Source organism: Orbicella franksi, chromosome 5, assembly GCF_964199315.1.
Source record: "Orbicella franksi chromosome 5, jaOrbFran1.1, whole genome shotgun sequence".
NCBI classification, from domain to species: Eukaryota; Metazoa; Cnidaria; class Anthozoa; order Scleractinia; family Merulinidae; genus Orbicella; species Orbicella franksi.
Window position 1 is genome coordinate 20,405,640 of NC_138149.1, and position 21,761 is coordinate 20,427,400.

Below are 21,761 nucleotides of genomic sequence, written 5' to 3' on the forward strand. Positions count from 1 at the left end.
CCGAGAATAGGAGTGGTTAAAGTCCTGCGAAATTACTCCAGTGTTTGGTCATGGCCTGTAAATATGGCTTCTTGTGGCTGCCATTTCATTCAACGACCGCTCTAGGTTTATTTTCTTGGTATCAGTGGTTTTACATCTGTTAAGGTGACACAGTCGCACCTTAAGACTTCTTCCATCGCAGTTTTTCCCTTCATGTGAAGAAGGAGGACTGGTGCAAGACCGCTTAGAATAGGTGAATCCCCCACCACACGTGGTAGTACATGGGGACCACTTGGACCATTCTGACCATCCTCCGTCCACAGAGGTGTCTGTTGAAAAATCAGACAAACCAACAAACAGACGGTCATCTTTCTTTATAGAAACTGTTACGAGAAAAGATTGTTTGTGCATGTCAGTATATGACGTCAATGCCAAATATTTCTTCCAGAATATATTTTTATCTTTTAATTGCAGCTGTGGATTGGGGATTTGGTAAATTTGTTTAGAAGATTTCTGAGGTGTCTAGGAGCAAGTATGTGTTTAGAGGTTCGATGCTCAACAATGCTTTCCAGTATTTTTTGTTGTCGCAATAAGTATCAATAAACCATATCTTCTGATGATTCCGATCCACGCCCTGATACATAACGTAAGTAACTGAATCCCACAATATGATATGAAGGTTAAAGGGTTCCTCTCACCAAAGTTTGCGTCTGTTATTTGCTGTTCACTTAAATATTGTTTGCTGTTCACTTTAATATTGTTCGAACCTGGTTAGGTAAAGTTACATTATCAAGGCTGCGTTTTCACTAGGCCGATTAACTAGCTGAACATTCTTTCTAGGTGTTTGTTTCAGTACAGGCCAACATTTACTAGTTAAACGTGACATCTGCTTTCACTGGAAATTTAACTCAGAAGATTCAAATTACGAAAGCGCGCAACTTTCAAAAATGGCTGAGAGAGGAAGCGCTTTTCTAGCTATATTTATGCGAGGGAGAAGGCATTTCTTCCAGACAATGCAGTTAATGTCCCCAGAAATGAGGAAGATGCGACGAAATGTTGTAATGCAGGAACTCGTTCTGCAAGGCGACGCCGTGTCATAGGTAGGGTCCTGGCCGAGGACCTGGAGAAGCTAATGGGACCGTTGGAATGGTAAAGCGAAATAAATGAGAAGGACTGTTGAAATCGTCTACTGTTTTAAAAGTTCAGTTTCACATACTGAACAGCGATATGAGCGTCTGGTAAATACTATTGCCAGATTCTTTGGCAGGCGTCTGTCACTATGCAGAATGTGATTGGCTGCGGCACTCGCCAGGACAAGTTATATCATCTCGGGAGGTAGTGTAACTTGGCGTGAATTTCCGGTCATATTGGCGAGAAAATTGCTCGTTTTTTCTGATGAAAACAGCTTGCATTTTTAACTCGCTAAATTCAAGACGAACTGTTTTCACTGCATTTCCGGACTTTTCCGACTTTATCTAGCGAAAATTATCCTAGTGAAAACACAACCCAAGTAGAGTACGTTTAGGATGAGGTGGATGGCCTAGTGGTTATTGCGCTGGGCTCCAGATGAGGTTGAAATTCGAGCTTGGATGGTTTTCCTAAATTACACTCATGCAGGGTACGCTAGTCTAATGGCGCCTCTACATTCAGGAGTAAATTTCAATTCTTGGTAACTTTAAAGGAGCTCAGTCACGTTATTTTGAGCTATTCTGACCATGTACAAAATTACCTTTAAATTGAAGGAAGCCTGAACATGATATTTTACTAAGATAGAAAAACACCAAAGAGATAATAATAAACTATAAAGGAACAAGGATGGTTAAGGACAGAGAAGATTAACACGGATTACAAACGACGAACTTGAAACATTTCGACTTAACTTTTCAAGATGCGCAAACCGCGACGTAGCTCCTTTAAGCTCTTATCATAGTTCCACCCAATAATGTCGTTGTCATTTAATAATCATATGAAAAAAATAATATTAATTACACAAATTACACCAACAAAATATAAAATAAATAAAATTAAATATTTAAGTAATTCATATAGCTCCAATATTAGGCCTTTTCTTCTGATATTTGGTGGAAAGTATTGTTATATGACTGGTATTAAGGACGGTGCCTATTAAATACAAAGGTTTTTGCGCCAGGTTAGGACCACGCGGAAAAAGTAGATCTTTGTAAGGACTATTGGAATCCACAAAGACAAAAGGGGGTAGCCACGCATTTTTCCGAAATAATTAGCCTTGAATCTCAACAAAAATGCTGACATCAGCATTTTTCTGAAAATAGAAGGAGAGGATATTTTTTTTACAGATTTCCTTAGAATTCGCCTTTACATACAAAAAAGCAAACACATTTATAAAGATCTGAACTGAAACCACATGGTAAATGGCAACATAAAAACCATTTTTGGTATGGTTTTGATTACAAAATCTTGGCAACAGCGCTTTTAGAGTCTCTGACAGCCTTCTTTTGATTCAGTTAAAATACAGTCTAAATACCTTTTGCTCGCAACCAGAAACTAATCACGTGTTGAAAAGGCTTGTCCCTTCCATTTCATAACATAAAATGTAGGAGCAATCACGCGTTTTTTAAAGTTATTGATCTTTTTTTGAAACTTTTTACAGTGCCCGTTACATTTTTTCCTGTCACCTCCCCAATAGGTAAAACATTTGCGTATCTCGCACTTGTTTTGCGCGCGCACTACGCAATCTGCAGGTACATATTTACAGTTGGATTTCAGCATAATTTTCGACAGATTACAGCTAGTTTTTCAGCTGGTAGACATTAACTGTTTGTGGTTAGCGATATGCTGCTGTTTAAGTACAGGTTCATTCCGCTTGATTTGGTCACAGTAGAAACATTTTGCTTTCATTTTAGTCTTGTACTTGGTAGCGTAGTTGATTGCGTCATGTCAACCCAGCACGCGCGCGGCGCTAAAACCATGCCTTGCGTGATGCGTAGAACATGTACGTACTAACAAAAGTAGGCACCGTCCTTAAAGCTAGTATTTTTGTTTTCGGATTAAATCATTTATAGCCGAGAAATTTGCAGTTATGTGAACGTGCCCATACATGCTCTGTAATTTGACAATTTTTTTTTCTAGCTTGAGTATTAAAGCTACAGATCTGATATTTTACCTAAATCCTCTCTACATTATAGGCTTTAAACTGGTCATTTTGTTTTTGGATTTAATTTTTTATAGCCGACAAATTCGCAATTATGTGAACGTACCCGTCCATTCTCTGTAATTGCGCTCCCACACAAGCTCTGTAATTTAAGAGATATTTTTTTCTAGTTTGAGTATTTGAGCTATAGATCTGAAATTATGCAGACATCATCTCTGTATCATTGATCCTAAAACTGTTCATTTTGTTTTTGGATTTAATTTTTTATAGCTGAGTAATTCGCAATGAGCGTTCCTATACATTCTCCGTGGCGTTCCCACGCAAACCCTGTAATTTAGGAAACCTTTTTTTCTAGCTTGAGTATTTAAAGCTATAGATCTGAAATTTAACAGATATCATCCCTGCATCATTGACTTTACAATTGTTCCTTTTTTTGTTTTTAGATTGATTTGCAATATAGCTGAGCAATTCGCAATTTTGTAAAGCGTCTCGATGCGTAATTGTAAAAATCTAAATAATTTCATCATGTTTTCGTGCCACGCTACTACACCTCAGTTGTTAAGACGCAGGAGTGCCGTATTGAATCGGTACAGTTTAGCTTTCAATTCCATAGCGCGAGGTCGCCGTTCATGAAATAATCGTTTAGAAATTTATAGCTGACAAAAGTACATCTGAGAACTAAAGTGGATTGGTACTCGGATTACACCGTCATCCGATGATGCATCACAGTATTAAAGAGTAAAGTCATTCAAGGAAATCCCTCTCGCTCAAATTTGTGTTTGTCTAACGCGGTATCCTAATTACTGACAAGTTACTTCTCCGAACAAGAAATCTGTTTTTTAACGAAAATGTAATGTATTGGTAAGAAACTTATTCTATACAGCCAGTTAGAAGCGGAGTCGCTCCAACCGCCCAGTTGAATGAATTCTTAAACCTACCGACCACCCTATCGTCCCGTAGGCAACAGTTCTATCCTAAACGTTTGTACTTCAAGCGATATCTGAATATGTTACTTCTGCTAGCTAAGGATCGACAAATAATAACAATAAAAAAAAAAACAACAAAAACAAACACACAGAAATTACTGAACTTATCTTGTTTGTGCGGTTGCCCGGGTTGGATAAATAAAATATAATAAAATAACAGACCCCCAAACCCAGTATATTCCTTAAGTTTAGCATAACATACACTGTTCTTAAATTCCTTCAGTTCTGGAAAGTAACCATCTTTGCTTCCCATGTAATTGTCAGTGGAAGTAGGATTAAGTTCATACATTATATGTTGTTGTGCGTTTTCTCTAAGTACTATAAGTCAAAACTGACTACTTAGAATACTGATGTGTCCCATCACAAACCTCCACTGTTATTTTTCTTTGCTGCCAGTCCCTCCTCGCCCTTTTTACTTATGAAGGCATCTTGCGCTGTCAGCTTGTTCACAAGTTTTGTTAGCGTCTTTGTAGCCTCCGCTAGATTTGCCGCCAATTCTGCATTTTTCACATTCTTCTTGTATTCAAGTTCTTGTTTTTCAGCATCTTCCAATTTAGCGTTTGTCTCGTCAACGGCGTTGACTTGTGTTTGATTATGGTTTTGGAAACCATTGTCTATTTTGGGTGCTTTAGACAACGGATGATCTGAATGTTGTCGGGAAGACGCTTTAACTGCCTGAGCTTGGGCTTTTAAAAGTTGTTTGACCAACGACGCATAGTTTGGCAAAGTTAATGTGGAATGTTGTTGACTAAGCGAGGTTAATCTATTTATCGCTTTTATTCTGGAGGCAATAAGACTAGAAAGAGTGGGAACACGACCGCCGTTTACGATGGCATCAGATATGTGATTACTATCGTGCTTGTTGTAATTCGTCATGGTTCTGACCGGTGCATTTGCTTCTTCTTCGTTGGCTTGACTTAAATATCCCTCGTTTGACTGGTCATCGTACGGAACCTGTCTGCTATCGTCGGCAAAAGCCGTGTTAGTGTTATCGTTGTTATCACCATTATAGTTTTCCATCTCATTACCGAACAAAGAAGAGTAGGCTGTGTTGTAGTTGTTGTCTTCAATAGGTGCTTCTTGGTACGGATCATCGTTGTCTTCGCTTTGTTGTACTTCCATTGGAGTGTACGACTGGTCGGCTTGGTTGTCACTGTTTACGAACACAGTCGTCGGGGGTCTTAAGGGACTGACTTCGTTTGTCCCATCTAAGTGAAGCATTGGTGATATCAAATTGTTCTGATCGTAGGCGGTGATCGCAAAGTTTCTCAGTGGGACAAGAACTTGTTGTTTCTTGACTTTTTCATCTGTGTCACCATACTTTTTAGTGCCTGAGTGGAATAAAGCAAAATATGTCAAAGTCTAAATCGCTGGAACTCAGACTTTTGTTAAAACGCATCATGGTATTTTCGGTTGATTTTTCTCGAAAATTTCATGTGTAGACAAATAAAGAGGCCAATTAAAGTAGTATGTTATCCTGTCTTGAGACACATGAATATAAATTACCCAGCAGAACGTTAGGTAATGCAGCAATTCATTAAGAGAGAAAAATATAACTTTTCCCCGAGCGAATCTTGACGTCCTTTAACACGCGGCGAATCAAAATGAATTCTGGTGTCATGTGAAGATGAGTTTCATTCCTTTGTTTATTTCCATGTATTTGATTTGAATTGCTTCTCTCCAAGTCTTGTTTCGAAATAAAAAGATTTGTACCAAGCCTACCAAATCGAACCTTTAAAACCGTGTTTGTGTTGCGCGCATGTCTTTCATCAAATCATTTGTAAGTTTTTTTGGTCATATGTGTTTATGCTTTAATCAGGACTTGAAGCAAAATTAATTCTAAACGTTTACATAACAAGCGTCATTCTATTGCCTTTCAGCTAGGCCTGCCACCAACCAGAAAAGAGACAGGTGATACTGCATGACGTTGTTTGAGAGGCCTTACCCTTTCTGAGTAGACTTCCACTACTTGTAATGAGACACGTAAATAGCATCAAGAAAATCAATTTTGCGTTCTCCATGGCGGTAACTTTTGCCTGCAAAAGAAAATAGCGTAGTTATAACGTAATCTAAATACTGAGAAATCAAGAAACCGGTTCTGAATTGCGAGGTCTCATAAAAGGTACCGTGCATTTACATCCACTCATAGCACTTTGGAAATTCTGGTGATCAATAAATTGTGATTGACAACCATCTCTCCTTGTTCAAAGGGATAACAATAATAAAACGAATGATTGTTACTGCCAAGGCAAAGACAGGTCCCTGGATGAGATTAATTCAGTTGTCAAACTGAAAAATATATAAATAACAGCACAAAATAGTTTGTAGACAGTCTTTTCGTAAAGCTTTTTTGTAAAGTTAAGTGAGATAAAATTGCGATGTACATGTACTCCAAGCGTTTTAAAAGACACCATCTGAAAAAATACGTGTAGCATGAAGTGTTATTGATCGAGACTGCAAAGACTACAAGCGGGCAAACTGAAGAAGGATAACATGCCTTTTCTCAGTAATGCATTACCGGCGGAATACCATTTTGCTGGAATGAGCAACTCAGTGGACAAATAGTCGATTAGATGAATAACTTTATAATGAACTGATGTTGTAAATTCTTATCCTGTAACTGCACACAATCACTTAAAGTCAGTAGACTATTTCAAAGAATATGGATAGGTTTAATCTGATTAGCCGCGTATTTATCTTAAGGCGTATGTAAAACAAATGTATGAGCCTTCAAATTAAATGTTTATCTTTACGCATTAGTACCGAAACTATGAACACAAATTACTGAAACGTAATAACGTACCTTGGGCGTGTCTGAGGAAGTAACAGAGCTGACAATGATTGATCACATAAAGTCAAGAGAAGGATCTATTTCATCAACACGTTGATAAGGACCGGGTCAAACAAAGAAAGGATTAATTATGCTTTAAGCAACCTGTTTGTTTTTAATTGCCAAACATGTGTGACGGGTACCATCTTGCGAATCCATTGATTAGTTTTGAGTTGCTAGTGAAATTAATAATGGTAATTGAACTGAGTAGAGTGCAGTTTGGTCTGAAATCATACGCGTGATTTCAAAATCGAACGAGCGCGCAGCGCGCGAGTTCGATTTGAAATCACAAGTATGATTTCAGACCAAAATTGCACGACACGAAGTTATATTGCCACTTTATTAGATCCATTTTGAAATCGCACAATTTTATCGCCTTAAATTTTAGATTTTTGGTGTATTGTTTCAGTAGCCGGTTTGTTTAAAAACAGCGGAACTGGAAACGACTTTACGTCTCATTTAGTATGCAAAACGATGTCATGTGATGAAAACTCATTCGAGCATGACAAAGAAACAAGCAGTTCTGAAGTCAGAACGAAAATAGTCTACTTCAGGTAAAAGAGTTCAATTCTCGTCGCCTGAATCAATGATGGAAGGCGTTCCTTTCTTCTGCGGTTTAGGCTGAGACTTTTCATTGTCTTTGGAGAAGGAATTTGAAGGTGCATATCCTGTGTAATTCTGCGATCGATTTCTTTTGAGTTGTGAAACTACCTCGAGTGCACGATGCCCAGTGGATAGTAAGTTTTTTTGTTTTAAATACTGTTTAATGGCATGATTTTAAGAGAGTCCAGCTCGTTATCATCTCCGTTTCTTTTTGTGACCTCGGCGTAGGACTCAATACTCAGGACCTTGTCAAGTTCTTGCAGCGCCATTTGTTTCAAGATATTTCCAAGATGGCGGGACTGGCACCGGCTTCCTAAGACGTTCGTTCATTCACTGTTTTGTGCAGTGGGGCATATTTTGACTATTTTTATTCACAGCGACAGAGTTGAGCTCTTTTGTTGCTTCGTTTGAAACTACCGGAAACCTGGAAACATCTACCTTCTTGAGATGGTTCTGAATTTGTTGTGGTGTGGTTTTCGTTTGTTTATGTTTTACTGGACTCGGTATCATACGGATCTTGAGCCGATGTTGACGAAAACTCGCGAAAATATTCCTCAAAATGGATGCTGAAAGTTGGAGACTTCCATTAAAGTAGGCCTCCAGCCTGATGGAGCTCATAATCGTCATTCAGAAACTGTAATTAATTAAATTCGTCAATTTTTTTTGGAAAAAAAAACTACAATAACAAAGTTTTGGCATTAGTAGTTGCAAAATTCTCCACACAATGGCTTTTTGCCTTTCATTTTCCTGAAATTTTATTGATTACTTTAAACTAATCTTGAAATCTGATTGGTTGTTTTGTTTTACCGTCCCATTCTCATTGGCTGAGAAAAAGATGCGATTTAGAGCAAAAAATAGTGCGATTCGTGAATAAATCGCAGAGAGAGAGCCAATCAGATTGCAAGGATAACCAGTGATTTTAAAATTGATTTAATAAAGATAACTATAACTCAAAAGAAACAGCCGTCGTCTGATAACAGAAAGATGTTATAAGCCTTAAGGTGAACTCGAGATAACAAACACGGGAACCCGGCCTGCCCTGGAACCCGGCCTAACCCTAACCCTAACCCTAACCCTAATCCGGCCTGCCCTGGGACTGGTTTAACAGTCTAACGATTTCTTGGCGATTTCTTTACATAACTATTTCACATATATATAACTTGAAGTTTCATATTCTTATGGGATTTGATGATTATGCCACTTGCACACATGAATTGAGTGTCGCCTTTAAAGGGATAGCTTCACTGTTCAGCGGACGTGCGAGCTATAATGTAGCTCACCCAATTCCATTGTTTATAAACCAGTCAGATGCGAATAGATAACTCGTGCGTTCGGTCCAGAATACTGAAAATCGAGGAGCCAAATGACAAATTCAATGTTCAATACAAAATTCGACATTTTCTGTGTAACTTCGTCAAATTTGGGCATTTGTCTTTCTGCTAGCCTTCGTGTAGCCATATGCTTTCACAAAATTAAAATCTGTGATTGCTGAATTACATGTGGTTGATACGACACGAAAATGTACTTTATGCATGGAGTCAAAACATACGAAAGGATTCTTATGAGAAATCTCACGTCTGCGCGACTGATCGCTAGATTCAGTTTTCAAAGGCAAATTTCCCGTAAGAGTTATCTGTACGCTTCTGATTGTTTTACAAACAATGAAACTGAACGGCTTAGGTTGTAGCTTGAACATGTGCCGAGCCGTGAAACCCTCCCTTAGGAATATTCTGAGAGTATGAAGTCTTCCTGCTGGTTAATGAATTTTGTTTGAGAAAGCCAAGAATGAGTCTGCAATTTGTTACCGATCGGAAACTCGATCCGCTAGCCCTCCCTTCATCTTAGGCTGGTGGTTGTAAAGGATCCTTTCATTTGGTTCAGCTCGTCGCCAAGGCCTCTACCCATGTTATGTGATATCTTTGGCATTTCCAAGCATCTTTTTGATGCTTTTTTGAATCAAACTAAGTCTTATCCATATCGCCTCTTGGTCTCTGTCATCTCGAAAGGAGTGATGGACAACAACAACAACAACAGCAGCAGCAGCAGCAGCAGCAACAGCAACAATAACAAAAAGATAAAAGAAGGACCGAGCAGAAAACAGAAATGTCTTCACTCTGTACTTTGTTAGTGACCGTAAAACTTGGCCTGCAAATTCGGGTTACCATTGTTACCTGGAAGTTTTCGATTCTCAAGAGTACTGTCATTTATCACAGATCGAACTAGAAACAAATATTCATCTAGTGGCTGTTTTCAGCTCGCAGCAGCCAAAATCACTTTTACTTGCTTTTCCTTTGGGTCAAATAGGACTACCGGGCAACGTGCACAGTCCTCCAATAGGGACTTTAAGATCCAGGACGCGACGGCTCTTAGGACGCGGTGACCGGGAAAAAACCTGGAACGAGGACGGCGTTGTAAGCGCGGGAAATTTAAGTTAAGATTTGCGACGCGATGTATCAGTGCATTAATCTGTACAAAGGTTTTGACGAAGAAACAAAAAATGGCTTCCTTCAAAAAAATTCAAGAATTACTGCTACCTTGCTTGGTGGAAGAAATTATAGGCGACGAAGTATTTTCTGTGCTTTACGAGGCGTATGCTCCACAAAATCTTCCATTTCAGCACTCGGTATACGAGAAATTTTCTGTCGAAAACAAAAATTCTGCCGAATGCAAAGCTGATTTTCGAGTCGACAAAAGGGATATCGCGTTACTTGTTGAAACCTTAAGAGTTCCACCCATCTTCAAGTGCTCTAATGGAACAATCTGTGATGGAACCGAAGGCCTCTGTATCGTGCTTAAGAGGTTCGCATATCCATGCCGCTATTCCGACATGGTACCAATCTTTGGGCGATCGGTGCCAGAGCTCAGTATGGTCAGCAACGAGGTTACAGACTGGATATATAACACTCACGGGCACAAGGTTACACAGTGGAACCATGGTATTTTAAACCCACCTTTAATCGCTACGTATGCAGATGCGGTCCACTCTAAAGGAGCAGCCCTTGATAACTGTTTCGGCTTTCTAAACGGAACTGTGCGGCCCATTAGTCGGCCGATGTTAAACCAGCGAGTTGTTTATAATGGCCACAAGCGCGTACATGCGCTCAAGTTCCAGGCCATCACGCTTCCCAATGGACTGATTGCTAATATCTATGGTCCTGTAGGTAAGCCCCAGATTTTTTTCTATTCACAAAGCAAGCTGTTTTCCTTTCAATGCCATATTTATGGAATTTTTCTTTCATGTCACTTGCCTCTTACTTTTGCCTTATTCTTTGGTGAAATTCTTTTTAACAATCAATAATAGCCTATTCAATTTCTTGTTTTCGTGCCATATACCCTACCTGCTAGTTATATGTGAAGCCTGCATGACTTGATTTCAGCGAACATTAACGATGAAATATATATCCTTAGTTTGTTTTAAGAGTGAACCTGTCTTCTTTCCTTCTTTTAGAAGGCAGAATGCACGATGCAAGAATGCTGGCAGTCTCCCAACTGTACGATGATTTACAAAACTTTGCATTTGACCCTGTTGGTAGAGTAAGGTGTTTATATGGGGATCCAGCATACCCACTCAGGGTTCACTTGCAGGCACCTTTCAGAGTTGGCATTCTAACACGAGATATGGAGATGTTTAATGAGTCCATGAGTGTTGTTCGATCATCAGTTGAATGGTTATTCGGAGATATTGTAAACTACTTCAAATTTTTAGATTTTAAAAAGAATTTGAAGATTGGACTCAGTCGAGTCGGAAAAATGTGCATAGTATGTTCTATTTTAAGAAATGCTTTAACTTGTGTTTATTCAAACACAACAGCTGATTTTTTGGACTAGATCCACCTTCATTAAATGACTATTTTAATTAACAGGGCTTTGTCACAGTGGACTGTTCGTGAGAATAATATAAGTTTTTGTATATATAATTCCTGTGACAAAAATGCTTCTACAAGAGGGTTGTGGGTAAAAATTTCCTTTTGTAATTAACCTTTCCCCTGTGAGTTCCAGACTCTTGGATTGAAACATGTTGTAGTTCTACTTAGCTATGGTTAGTAAAGTTTCCTGTATGTTTTCTTTACCAAGAACAATCAGTGAAAGGGATAGATATGAAGGGTTTAACTAAGATATCTATGCAGCAAATATAGTTTGGCTCATATAGGTGCACACGAATCAGTACCTTTAAAATCATATTTAATTAACTTTTTGTGGATTGGTTTGAAATGTAAAAACACAACGGATGGCCTGGAAGGTAGGCCTCTAACTTTCACAGAGAACAGAGGTACAAGGAAAGTCCCTCAAGTAATGAAACAAAACGTTCTTTGTCACTTGAAAAACTGGCAACAAATGTGTACATATACAACATCAGTCAACTTTTCCTGGCTGCTGGTGACAACCGAGTTTCAACTTAACAATTCAGCAACAGTTGCTAACATACAAGTCTCCTCAAACAAAATATAATGCAACACGTGGTTTTATGTCATGTGTATCTCAAGGGCCTGCAAATTAAGGAGTGTATTTTTTAAAATATTTTTATCTACAAGCTACTCCAAAATGTTCATACTGTGTAGTTTTAGATGTTGGCTTATGCCACTTGATGTACCAGTCAAATTGAAGCTTAAGGTTACAGTATACCTTCAGGGGTGTCTCGCGCGCAAGCGATGTAGCGCGTGCAGTTTAAGCTGTAGATACCTAAGCCCCCATATCAAATTAAAGCTTATAGAGCTGGCTATCAAACTATACCAACAATTTTGAAAGAAAATGAATTGTCGAATTTTTCACCAAATGCGAGCGCCCGAATCACCTTTCGAAAGTTACAAGTCAAAGCGAATTTTGTTTTTCGCCAATTTAATTTTTTCCTCGGTTTCAGGGCCCAAAGCGCTTAAAAAACGTGTCTGCGTTTTGGCATATTCAATTGCAGTGAAAAGTTACAGAACATTTTCGAAATAGGATTAAAAAAATGTGGAGTGATCGTACAAAAATCGCTCTCGAAGATAAAGTATTTCGAAATTAACAATTCCCAGACACGCCTTTGTAGTTTATATGTTAAACTAGCCACTGTCCAAATTTAAGAGCAATTGAACAAATTTCCTTTGAGTTATAACTCTTTAAAGTGTCTGCTTCAAGCGAAAAAATTTATTCGAGAAAACAGCGCTAAGAAAAATTTTCTGCTTCGCAAACAAACTCCGCCCACAAACGCCTTCAACTGGGTTCTCAGATAACTGAAACAATCAGTGAAGGGAAAGTTTACTACCGTTAACCTCCTGGTGAAATTTACGCGCGAATCTCTAAAAAACTCTTGTGTTTCGCAATGCGCTCAAGGAACCGAAAGCAGAGAGATAATTTTTCTGTAGCTCGGTTTTTCTTGAAGCTGGTCTGGCAAAATGGGAAGACTAAAAAGGATACGAACGCTAGAGTGGCTGAGCGAAGGAAACAAACAAAAGAAAGCGCGGAGAGCAACTGTGTGTGGGCAACTGCATGGATAATATTTCAAATGGTCTCAATGAGTCCGACGATTCGTCGATATCGGACTCATCAGAAGAGTCTCTGTCAGGATCCCTGTTATTGCTGTCAAGTTCCGAAATTTTTACAGAACCTTTCTTTTCTCTTACCACGAATATTTGCCCGCCTTATACGATAACTATAGCTTCATCCGCGCGGCGAACTTTTGCTTCTTCACTCATTGATGTATTTTCATTCGTTCTTCGCTGTTTTCGCTTTTTCGAACTGGTCCATGGTTTAAACGTGGCCTATGTTTACTTATAACTTAATAGAGACACGCCTAATACCAAAAATGCTGGGTAGTCAGAACAACAATGTTGATCAACTGAGTAGTCAATTCGTGACATCCATATAGGTAATTCCCGCAAAAATCGTCTCGGTTGATTGCATACGCGCCATAGGGCTGTCAATCAAGAGGTAAACTTTTACTTCCGGTGAAAACGTAAAACCGCCATTTCTCCGCCAATATTTAGCCTTTTTCAAATTTTTTTTTTCAGAAATTAGAGATTATTCTTTGACCACTATTTTGACCCAAAAATCCAAATTTGAAGAAAATTGCCGACCCGAAGGTATACTGTAACCTTAATCATCCTCCCCGGGCATTTGAACTATACAGTTATTATTTCCCCCTCCCTAGGACTAAAAGCCATTCAAATGCCCTAACCTAGGTCCGTTTCAGGTGATCAAATTCTCCCACACCTAGAATTTTAATTGAGTGACCATATAACTTATTAATTTTGCCCTTCTATGCAAGGGGGATATTTAAGCTTGGATTTGACCGATACATAACAGTAAAGTACAATTATTGTACGTAGTTATTTTATGGGAACGATATGCAGTATTGCAAAATATGCTGCAAACCTGACTTCTGACACAAATCCATAGATCACTTATTGGTTAATTTCTCCAATAAAGCCATCATTGCCCTTGACTGTTCTTGTTGTTGTTGCATCATCATTATTTGGGTGTTAAGCAGCTGTTGTTGGCTTTGCTGTTGTTGCTGTTGCATAACTTAAAACATTTCGGTTTGTTGCTGTTGTGTTTGTAGCTGCTGTTTGGCCATTGCTTCCATATTTTCTCTCTCCAACGCTTGCTGTTCTTTCAACATTTTAAACTCTTGTTGTTTCAGTTCGTAATTTATCCTAGCCCTATCTGCTAAAAATTCCATCGCATCGCTTCCACTTCTTCGCTGTCGTTTGGGTTTTTCCTCTTCGCTCTCACTTAATCTTTTCCTAGTCTCAGACAGCTTTTCCATGGCCTTTAATCTCGCATCTTCTGCCTTTGCTCGGTCGTTTTCACATTTTTCATTTTTCTCTGCTCTTAATTCCTGCGATTCAGCATCTGCACTTTCTTCTAAAGCGATAATAGTGTCTAAAAGGTTTTCCAGTTCGCTTGGCTCGTCGGGCGCTATACCAGATGCCTTCTCCTTGGCTCTGACCTTCCTTTTATGCTTGTTCACGAGAATCCCCATATGGTCGCGAACCGACCGCTTGTCAACGCTGAATCTCAGTAGGGTACATTCGTTCAAAACTTGAGCTATTTTCTCCCACATCCCGCTTCTTTGAGTGGATCCTTTTTTGGACGTAAAAGGGTTTAAATTTACCACTTCTCGGCACAACAACACGTCATGCTCGTTTGACCAAAACATCACCGAGCTAAAAATAAAATAACAAGAGTGTAAGCTTACATTCAATACTTCGACTGAATGAAATTACGTTTAGTGTCCGCGAAACATAACACAAAACACATGTTTCTCAAACATAACACATGTAAAAAATACGAGGATTTGTTCAACCGACTCCAATAGACATAAATAAAGTTGACATTTACCAGGGAGGTTTTGGCTTGGATGACATACTTCGATCAAAGACGTCAACCAGCTGATCACCTGTGAATATATGATGAAAAATGTCTTAACTGTCGCATCTTTGCTTTCCAAATTGACTGCAATCTAGGACCAAGATTTTACGTAACTCTACTGAGAGCCTGAGAGGTTTAAGGGAGACAAAGCATTATTTTCACGGACAAAAAAAAACGATTTTACACTCACGTTCTGTACACAACGCCAAACTTTGCCAAATGACGTTCTCGACGCGACTTGGCGCCACTGACAAAACGCCTTGGGCATGCGCACTATGCACCCTGCCTGGATATTTTACATCCGGTGGCGTCTTAGAGCCGTCGCGTCCTGGATCTTAAAGTCCCCTAATTTCGCTGAAATACGCCCTCTGTGGCAGGCACGGTGGCCTCATGGTAAGTCCGCTCGACTCCGGGTCGAGTGGTCCGGGTTCGAGCCCTGGAATGGGACATTGTCCTGTGTTCTTGGGTAAGACACTTTACTCTCACATGTACAGAGTCTCTCTCCACTCAGGTGTATAAATGGGTACCGACGAATCTAATGCTGGGGGTAACCCTGCGATGGACTACCATCCCATCCAAGGGAAGCAGAAATATTCCTAGTCTACAGAAACCGGAGAAAAGCGCTGGCTTGATGGGCCCCTTGGCTAGTATGCAGACTCTACCCACCTCTTGTACACCCTCATCCTAAATTGGACATTATTACTAGATAAGTTTACCCCCGTAAAATGGGGGAACGTGGCAGTATCTTGTAAATGTACATGGGAGCTATCTTGTCTTTTCTTGTCTGTGTCCAGGCCCCAAACAGTGCGGGTAGGATCAGTTCAAGAATATACAGTTGCGGGTAATATAATGCCACGGATGCAAATAAAAAGTACTTCTCTTGAACTTCTTATGTTAGTAGCTCCTTTTAATTAATACGATAGACTGACAAAAGACAGGAATTCTTGGACAGAACTAAACGAACCTGTTAACCATACGTGAATCGGTTATAAACTCTTTATTCTTGTCAGATTGAGGACTTGTAAAAGACAAATCCGTTCAAACATGACATCTGTGACCTATTTTTTTATGGTCATGTATGATCTCTACTTTGTCTTCTTGCTTTCATTTGCTTGTTCAGATCGCCGAACATAGCCTGTTGCTTTATTTATTTGAGACTTAATAATCTTTTTGTAAATCTTCGAACGCTTTAGCATTCTCTTCAACAAAGGCAGGCTTATCTTTAAACGTTGAATGCGGAAGGCTACCGGAATGACATTTCGCCTTAATGGGAAACGACGGTAGGAGGGCCTGACTGGAAAGTGTGCACGCACTCGTTTCGTCAGTGTCGACTTATGTCTGGTCTTGAGTAAGCGACGAGGGTTAGTCTTACTTCCAAGCCAAGAACCTTTGGAAGCAGCTGCGGAAAAATAATTGAAATGTGCGTGAGCTTGTAACAGAAGCATATTTAAAACTGCTCTTTGGCGCCACACCTGCGTAAATATACCACAGCTACTAACGTTAATGCTGGTCTGGTGTATTTTACAACATATAATATTAAACATTTTGTTTCACCATTTCTCTCTTGTGAAACCCCATAAAATGACCATCGTATGCTCTTCTCACCATTTTTTCTCTTCCTATGAAATTTCAAATCGAACTCTTAATGGCGTTATAATTACATTTGGCATATTTTTCTTACTAGCTAAGCTTAGAGTTCGTCAGCGCCAAGGCTGAAGGATGTTTAAAACCTGTTGAATTAATATTTTTTCAAAATAACTCGAACATCGTGGTTGCTGGCTGAGGTTTGTTGAACCTTTTCTCTGAATTATCTAAATAACAAATAACTAAAAGCGTACTTACGTATGGAACTTTTTTCGACAAACATGATGTCCGGGCCACTGGCGCCTCGTAAATCCACGCTGTGATCAAAGGAATATGGGTACCAGCCCCTCAACGGATGAAACCAGTTTCCTTAAGAAAATCAACAAAAAAGACCCGAGATTGCTGTCATCAGTTTTAATACATCACCGTTAAAACAAAATAGGTGTATTTGTTGCCATGGAAGCTTATATCATCGTGTTACCCTCAGACTGATGTGAAACTGAATATTCAGATTTAGACGGAAGTCGCGGTCAAGAAATTTTGTTAAGGCAACTTATGGTATGATACACAAAGATGTGCGAGACCTGAAAATAGTACACGGAAAAGTCATTGTTAATCGGCTCCTGTCCCCATTGATATATGATAATGAACTCACCAGTAAAATGACCATATCCTGGATATCCGTGTCCATAACCATAACCTGAACCATGTCGATATGCACGACGAAATACGTAATTACCTGGAACATGTCCAACATGCAGACCACGCCAAAGTCCATGTCTAAACTGGTGATGGTAACCATAACCCAAGCCGTGTCTTAAAGAGGTGTACCATGGACTACGAACAAAACCATGTGCGTAGGGATAGGGTGCACCATATCCTAAACCGAGCCTGTCACCGCGTCTCCACAGATCGTGTCGGTAGAACACGTGGTGCCCGAATGGACCAAGTGGTCCATAATGTTGTGGTAAATGAACTGGGTAGACGCCTTTTGGACTATAACCATGATAAACCGGGATGTTGAGCGGATGATGATGCATTAAGTGATGGATGTATTTCCCAGCTGCAGTTGGCACGCCATTAGGCATCAAGGCCACATGACTCGCCGAGGGAAGCAACGAACTGATGCTCGGTGGGGCTGCTAGTGTGAAGATATCATGTTTCTTGTGTCTGGAAATCAGATTAGGTTTAATCGGCTTGTGAATAATTGCATTCCTCTTGGACTGGTGACCATGCTTTTCTGAAGGAGAAGAGGTTTTAGGATGTTGATACTCGTGAAGCTAAACCTATAAATACTTACCGACCGGTTGTCAATATCAGAAAATGTTATTTTCAGACAATGATTTGCATGCACGCACACCGGCACGATATACCAACCTGATAACTCTATATCGCTTAGCCGAAAAATAAATTCACTGATGTTGTCAAGCTTTTCACTAACATCTAAGTTTCCTCGTGAGGTGTAATGATACTTTTAGTTTGAATTATGTGAAGAGCTCTCCCCTTTATGAATTTTAATTTTTCAAATTATATGAAACGGCAACGGTTATCGTATAAATAGGTTAATACTGACGCTTTTTCTTGAGCTGGTTTTGGACAATGTGTGAAGCGTGTCAGGCAACGATCATTGAAGAAACGGAAGTTATCGAAAATTCTTGTTAAAGCCCGATTGAGAAATATAAAAACGTGATTAATTTAGGAAAATAATACTTACCTATTGTTCGCTTTGGTTCAACTATTGTTGAAAACAGAGTGAGTAAGGCTACGTACTTTAAAAATTTCTCCTTCATGTTGTAAGCACAAGCTGGTTTCCTGTGATGTAGTTGATTTCAGTATGTCATTAACAAGATGTAAAGAAAATGAGACCCTTACAAGGTTTCATTACTTACGGAAATTCAATATGTCCTGTAGTTTTTTTGTTTCAATTGTTTTTCTTTGAAATTCAAAACAGTTATGGTCGCTCCCAAATTAACAATAAACGTTACAGGTGACAGATACAACCAAACATTCCGTGACTTTAACGTCAGTGACTTTGTTATTTGGGTTTTCAGTCAATAGGAACTCTTGATATGATTTGTGCCTTAAACAGAGGAACGTACTCGTACGATACTTTTGGCGATTGTAGCTCATTTTTCACTTAGTTCAAGATTAGAATTATCATGCAAAACTTGAGATCTCGACAATCTAGGAGGAACTCCGTTTGTTTTAATCCGGCTGAAATCCATAGCAGATTTGGAATCAACCAATCAGAAGGTCCATCTACTGGCCTGTTATCAACTGAACTGATATCCTATGTACGTTTAACGATATCAAGGATAGCTGAAGAAAAGAGCAAAGTCTATACATTATTGCTGGATCTTCCCCCAAAAAATATTACAAAAGTATTGCTTAACCTAAACCAAGACTGAGAAAGCGAGAACAGTTTGTGTAGCTTGCCAACCTCTGCGCCACGTACGTCACGTCCCAAAACAATTCATGATCAAAACCGATAAAATTGGAGGAAGTTTTGTTCAGTACGTAATTCAAACATTTAGACACAGTTTGTTTTCAATCCATTACCAATCAAGAAAAAGAAAGTAAAAATAACTTTGCCATCAAAAGGGAAACACTTTTTGACTAAATGATTCAAGTTAACCTGAGTTTGAGTCAAAATCCCTACGATTAGGAAGATTAACCAGGCTTGTCAAGGTCATAATCTTAATCATGAATTGTAAGACTTCCTCTAAAGAATTTATCTGGACGTGACAAAGATGTTCGTTTTACCTCTTGAGGGTTAAAAAAATCGTGGTTTTAGTTCCGGTTAAAGTGTCCTCGGGTCTACCATGATTTAGCGTCTATTTAGGGGTGCCTCGATGTTAAGATTGACGAGTAAATTAAGAGTGAATGCCTATAAAAATGGACCTAAATCGATTGGCGCCTATTTAGGGGTGCCTCGATGTTAACATTGACGAGTAAATTAAGAGTGAATGCCTATAAAAATGGACCTAAATCGCCTATCAATGGCACAAGTCGAAAAATTGATTTCGCTTGTATTTTGTCCATAGATAGGTCCTAGTAAGAATAGAAACGGACCATAGCTAGTTTCTGCTAATACAGCCTTCTTTGGTAGAAATACGCCAAAAACGATTTCGACCCGATTGGGCTCAAAATCTACTTCCGGTTTTGCTGAATTTTCCGAATATTTGATTGCTTCGCGCTCCGCAGAACAGCTACTTGAGAATCTTTCAATGGATTTTATATTCAGTTCAGGTCTTCGTGGTATGACTGAGCGAAAAATAAAATAAATCAAAGTTAGTTTTGAGCCCGAAAAGAGATCAAACTGACACGCAAAATTGTACAGTTTGTCGCAAGAGAATTATTGCGTGGAAACATCGCCATATTTTTCTATGGGCTATAACTTTAGATACCATAAAAACACTTTCTACGAGTTAAATAAACAGCCACCTGTTAGGATATCAAAAAATATCTCTGGGCAAATGGTTTCAAGTCGCCCGCCTTGGCCTGTGTTTCTCATAGATTTTGCCCAAAATCCGCCGTTGGAATGTAAGTAATTGCGTGACGCGGATAGCCACTCTCGAGTAAAATATTCGTTTCCAGCAATCCGATGAAAGCAATTTTTGAAACGTTGTGTGGATAAAATAATGGAAAATGTTTTTTTGTTGTTGTTGTTTTTTTTCGTTTAAGTTAGTATAAATATATATGTTTTTTCATTTGCATTGCGACACCCACGACATCCATGATAAAGAACGTTACTACAGTACTCCGGGAAATGATTTTAACACTTGTTTATTTTATTGATTTCACTGATAACTTACAACACAGTGGCAGTTTTAGAGATACACTTAACCAATCCTCTATGGTTTATGGCAATTGAATCATTGACTGACAAATAAAGTCAAGTGGAAATACCATAATTTCTATAGACTACTAACTGCGTGACGGCATCTCAGCTCTTCTAGCTGTGTAGAAAATTTGTACCTACACAATATGCTCAAACTCAGCTAGAAAACCCGGAATTTCTTGAATTGAATTAGCCGAGGAAGAAATTGCGTTTAAGTTTCAATCATACTGGGAAAAAAATCCATCTTTTCTACTTTGGTTGTTTGATCAATTAACTGAAATTTGCAGATCAAAACACTGGTAGACAAATAAACATTACAGTGGTCGATCTAGGACTAGGTTTACACTAAAGGAGTTCCCGAATTCATCAATTTTAGAGTATTCGGATTAGTAGGGGTTTACAGTGAAAGGATATTCGGATTCTTAACCGTTTACACACGACGATAACTCCGGGAACATTCATGATGGAATGGTTAACAAGCAGTTTGTTGCCTCGACAACGAGAAACAAAATGCCTCCGAAAATAAGGCTAGGGGTAGATTGAGACAGTCTGAAGTTTTCTTTCAACTCGCTGACCACGGTACTGTTGTCCATCATGTCAGGTCCCTCCAGGTATTTATTTAGGGTTTAGGGTCGAAAACCGTCGAGGTTTTCGATCGTGCCATCGTCGTCATCTGCGCAGTAAAGTATAAATTGGGTTTCTGAGGAGTATGGCATTACCTATTATAAAAGTGATTACCTACACCTGAAACAGCACGAGGTAATCACCCAGCGACCGCCATCAAATGGCCATCAATGTGCCTACGACTCGACTACGACTGGATCATGTAATCCGCCATTTTCGTTCCACCGCAAACTCAAAAGATCACAGGCGGAAAAATATCTGGATTCGAGAGAAAATCGTTCACACGACAAAACTCTCCGGATTCAAAAGTTTTCGGATTCAAAGTTCCCACTTTAAATTCCGGATTCAAAATCTCCGGAGACACGACCAAACCGGGGAGTTTTTATTTCGGTTTCGTCCACTTTTGTGTAAACGGCAAAATCAATCCAGCACTAAAACGTTCCGGATTCATCACGAATCCGGAACAATTTCCTCTAGTGTAAACCTACAATCCTGGCCATAAGTTGTTGGGACACCTCCCCTTTTTGCGCGCTAAAACCCACGATTTCAACTACGTCCTTAACGTTTTAGAACAAAAGATGAATAGAAGCAAGTACAATTGACCCCCCTCTCTCCTAGCAATGTTTGATGAAAATGAAGCTATTCTGAAGACTAGATCGGATGTGGGAAAAAAGGAAAAAGGGACAATAGAAAGTGGTTAGACAGTTGTGTTGGAACCAAACGTGATTGCTGAACAATCGCTATTATTGGAATAAGACGTGAATATCTATCTTATCGTCTCTCTAGTTCGAGAATACTGTTCTAGGAGGCGAACAATTCTTGAAACGTGGCTAT

At 39.2% G+C, this 21,761-nt stretch overlaps 3 protein-coding genes and 1 pseudogene across 3 annotated transcripts in view; 1 reads left to right on the plus strand and 3 right to left on the minus strand.

Moving 5' to 3' along the window:
- LOC145487232 (uncharacterized) lies at positions 1-6,266 on the minus strand. The gene is made up of 3 exons (XM_081465956.1): positions 6,005-6,266; positions 4,464-5,402; positions 1-308 (listed from the first exon to the last, which is right to left on the minus strand). The coding sequence occupies exons 1-3, from the start codon at positions 6,114-6,116 to the stop codon at positions 49-51; spliced, it is 1,311 nt and encodes a 436-aa protein (XP_081322082.1). The 5' UTR covers positions 6,117-6,266; the 3' UTR covers positions 1-48.
- Positions 6,267-9,089: 2,823 nt separating this feature from the next.
- Positions 9,090-11,617, plus strand: LOC145487248 (uncharacterized; annotated as a pseudogene).
- Positions 11,618-13,782: 2,165 nt separating this feature from the next.
- LOC145488006 (uncharacterized) lies at positions 13,783-15,928 on the minus strand. Its single transcript, XM_081466769.1, has one exon. The coding sequence runs from the start codon at positions 14,664-14,666 to the stop codon at positions 14,031-14,033; it is 636 nt and encodes a 211-aa protein (XP_081322895.1). The 5' UTR covers positions 14,667-15,928; the 3' UTR covers positions 13,783-14,030.
- A 35-nt stretch (positions 15,929-15,963) lies between these two features.
- Positions 15,964-21,761, minus strand: part of LOC145487851 (uncharacterized) — a 9,561-nt gene continuing 3,763 nt past the window's right edge. The window contains exons 2-4 of the mRNA XM_081466642.1: positions 17,118-17,742; positions 16,721-16,831; positions 15,964-16,277 (exon numbers count right to left, since the gene is read on the minus strand). Coding sequence (XP_081322768.1) covers positions 15,964-16,277; positions 16,721-16,831; positions 17,118-17,742 — 1,050 coding nt within the window. The remainder of the gene's footprint in view (positions 16,278-16,720; positions 16,832-17,117; positions 17,743-21,761) is intronic.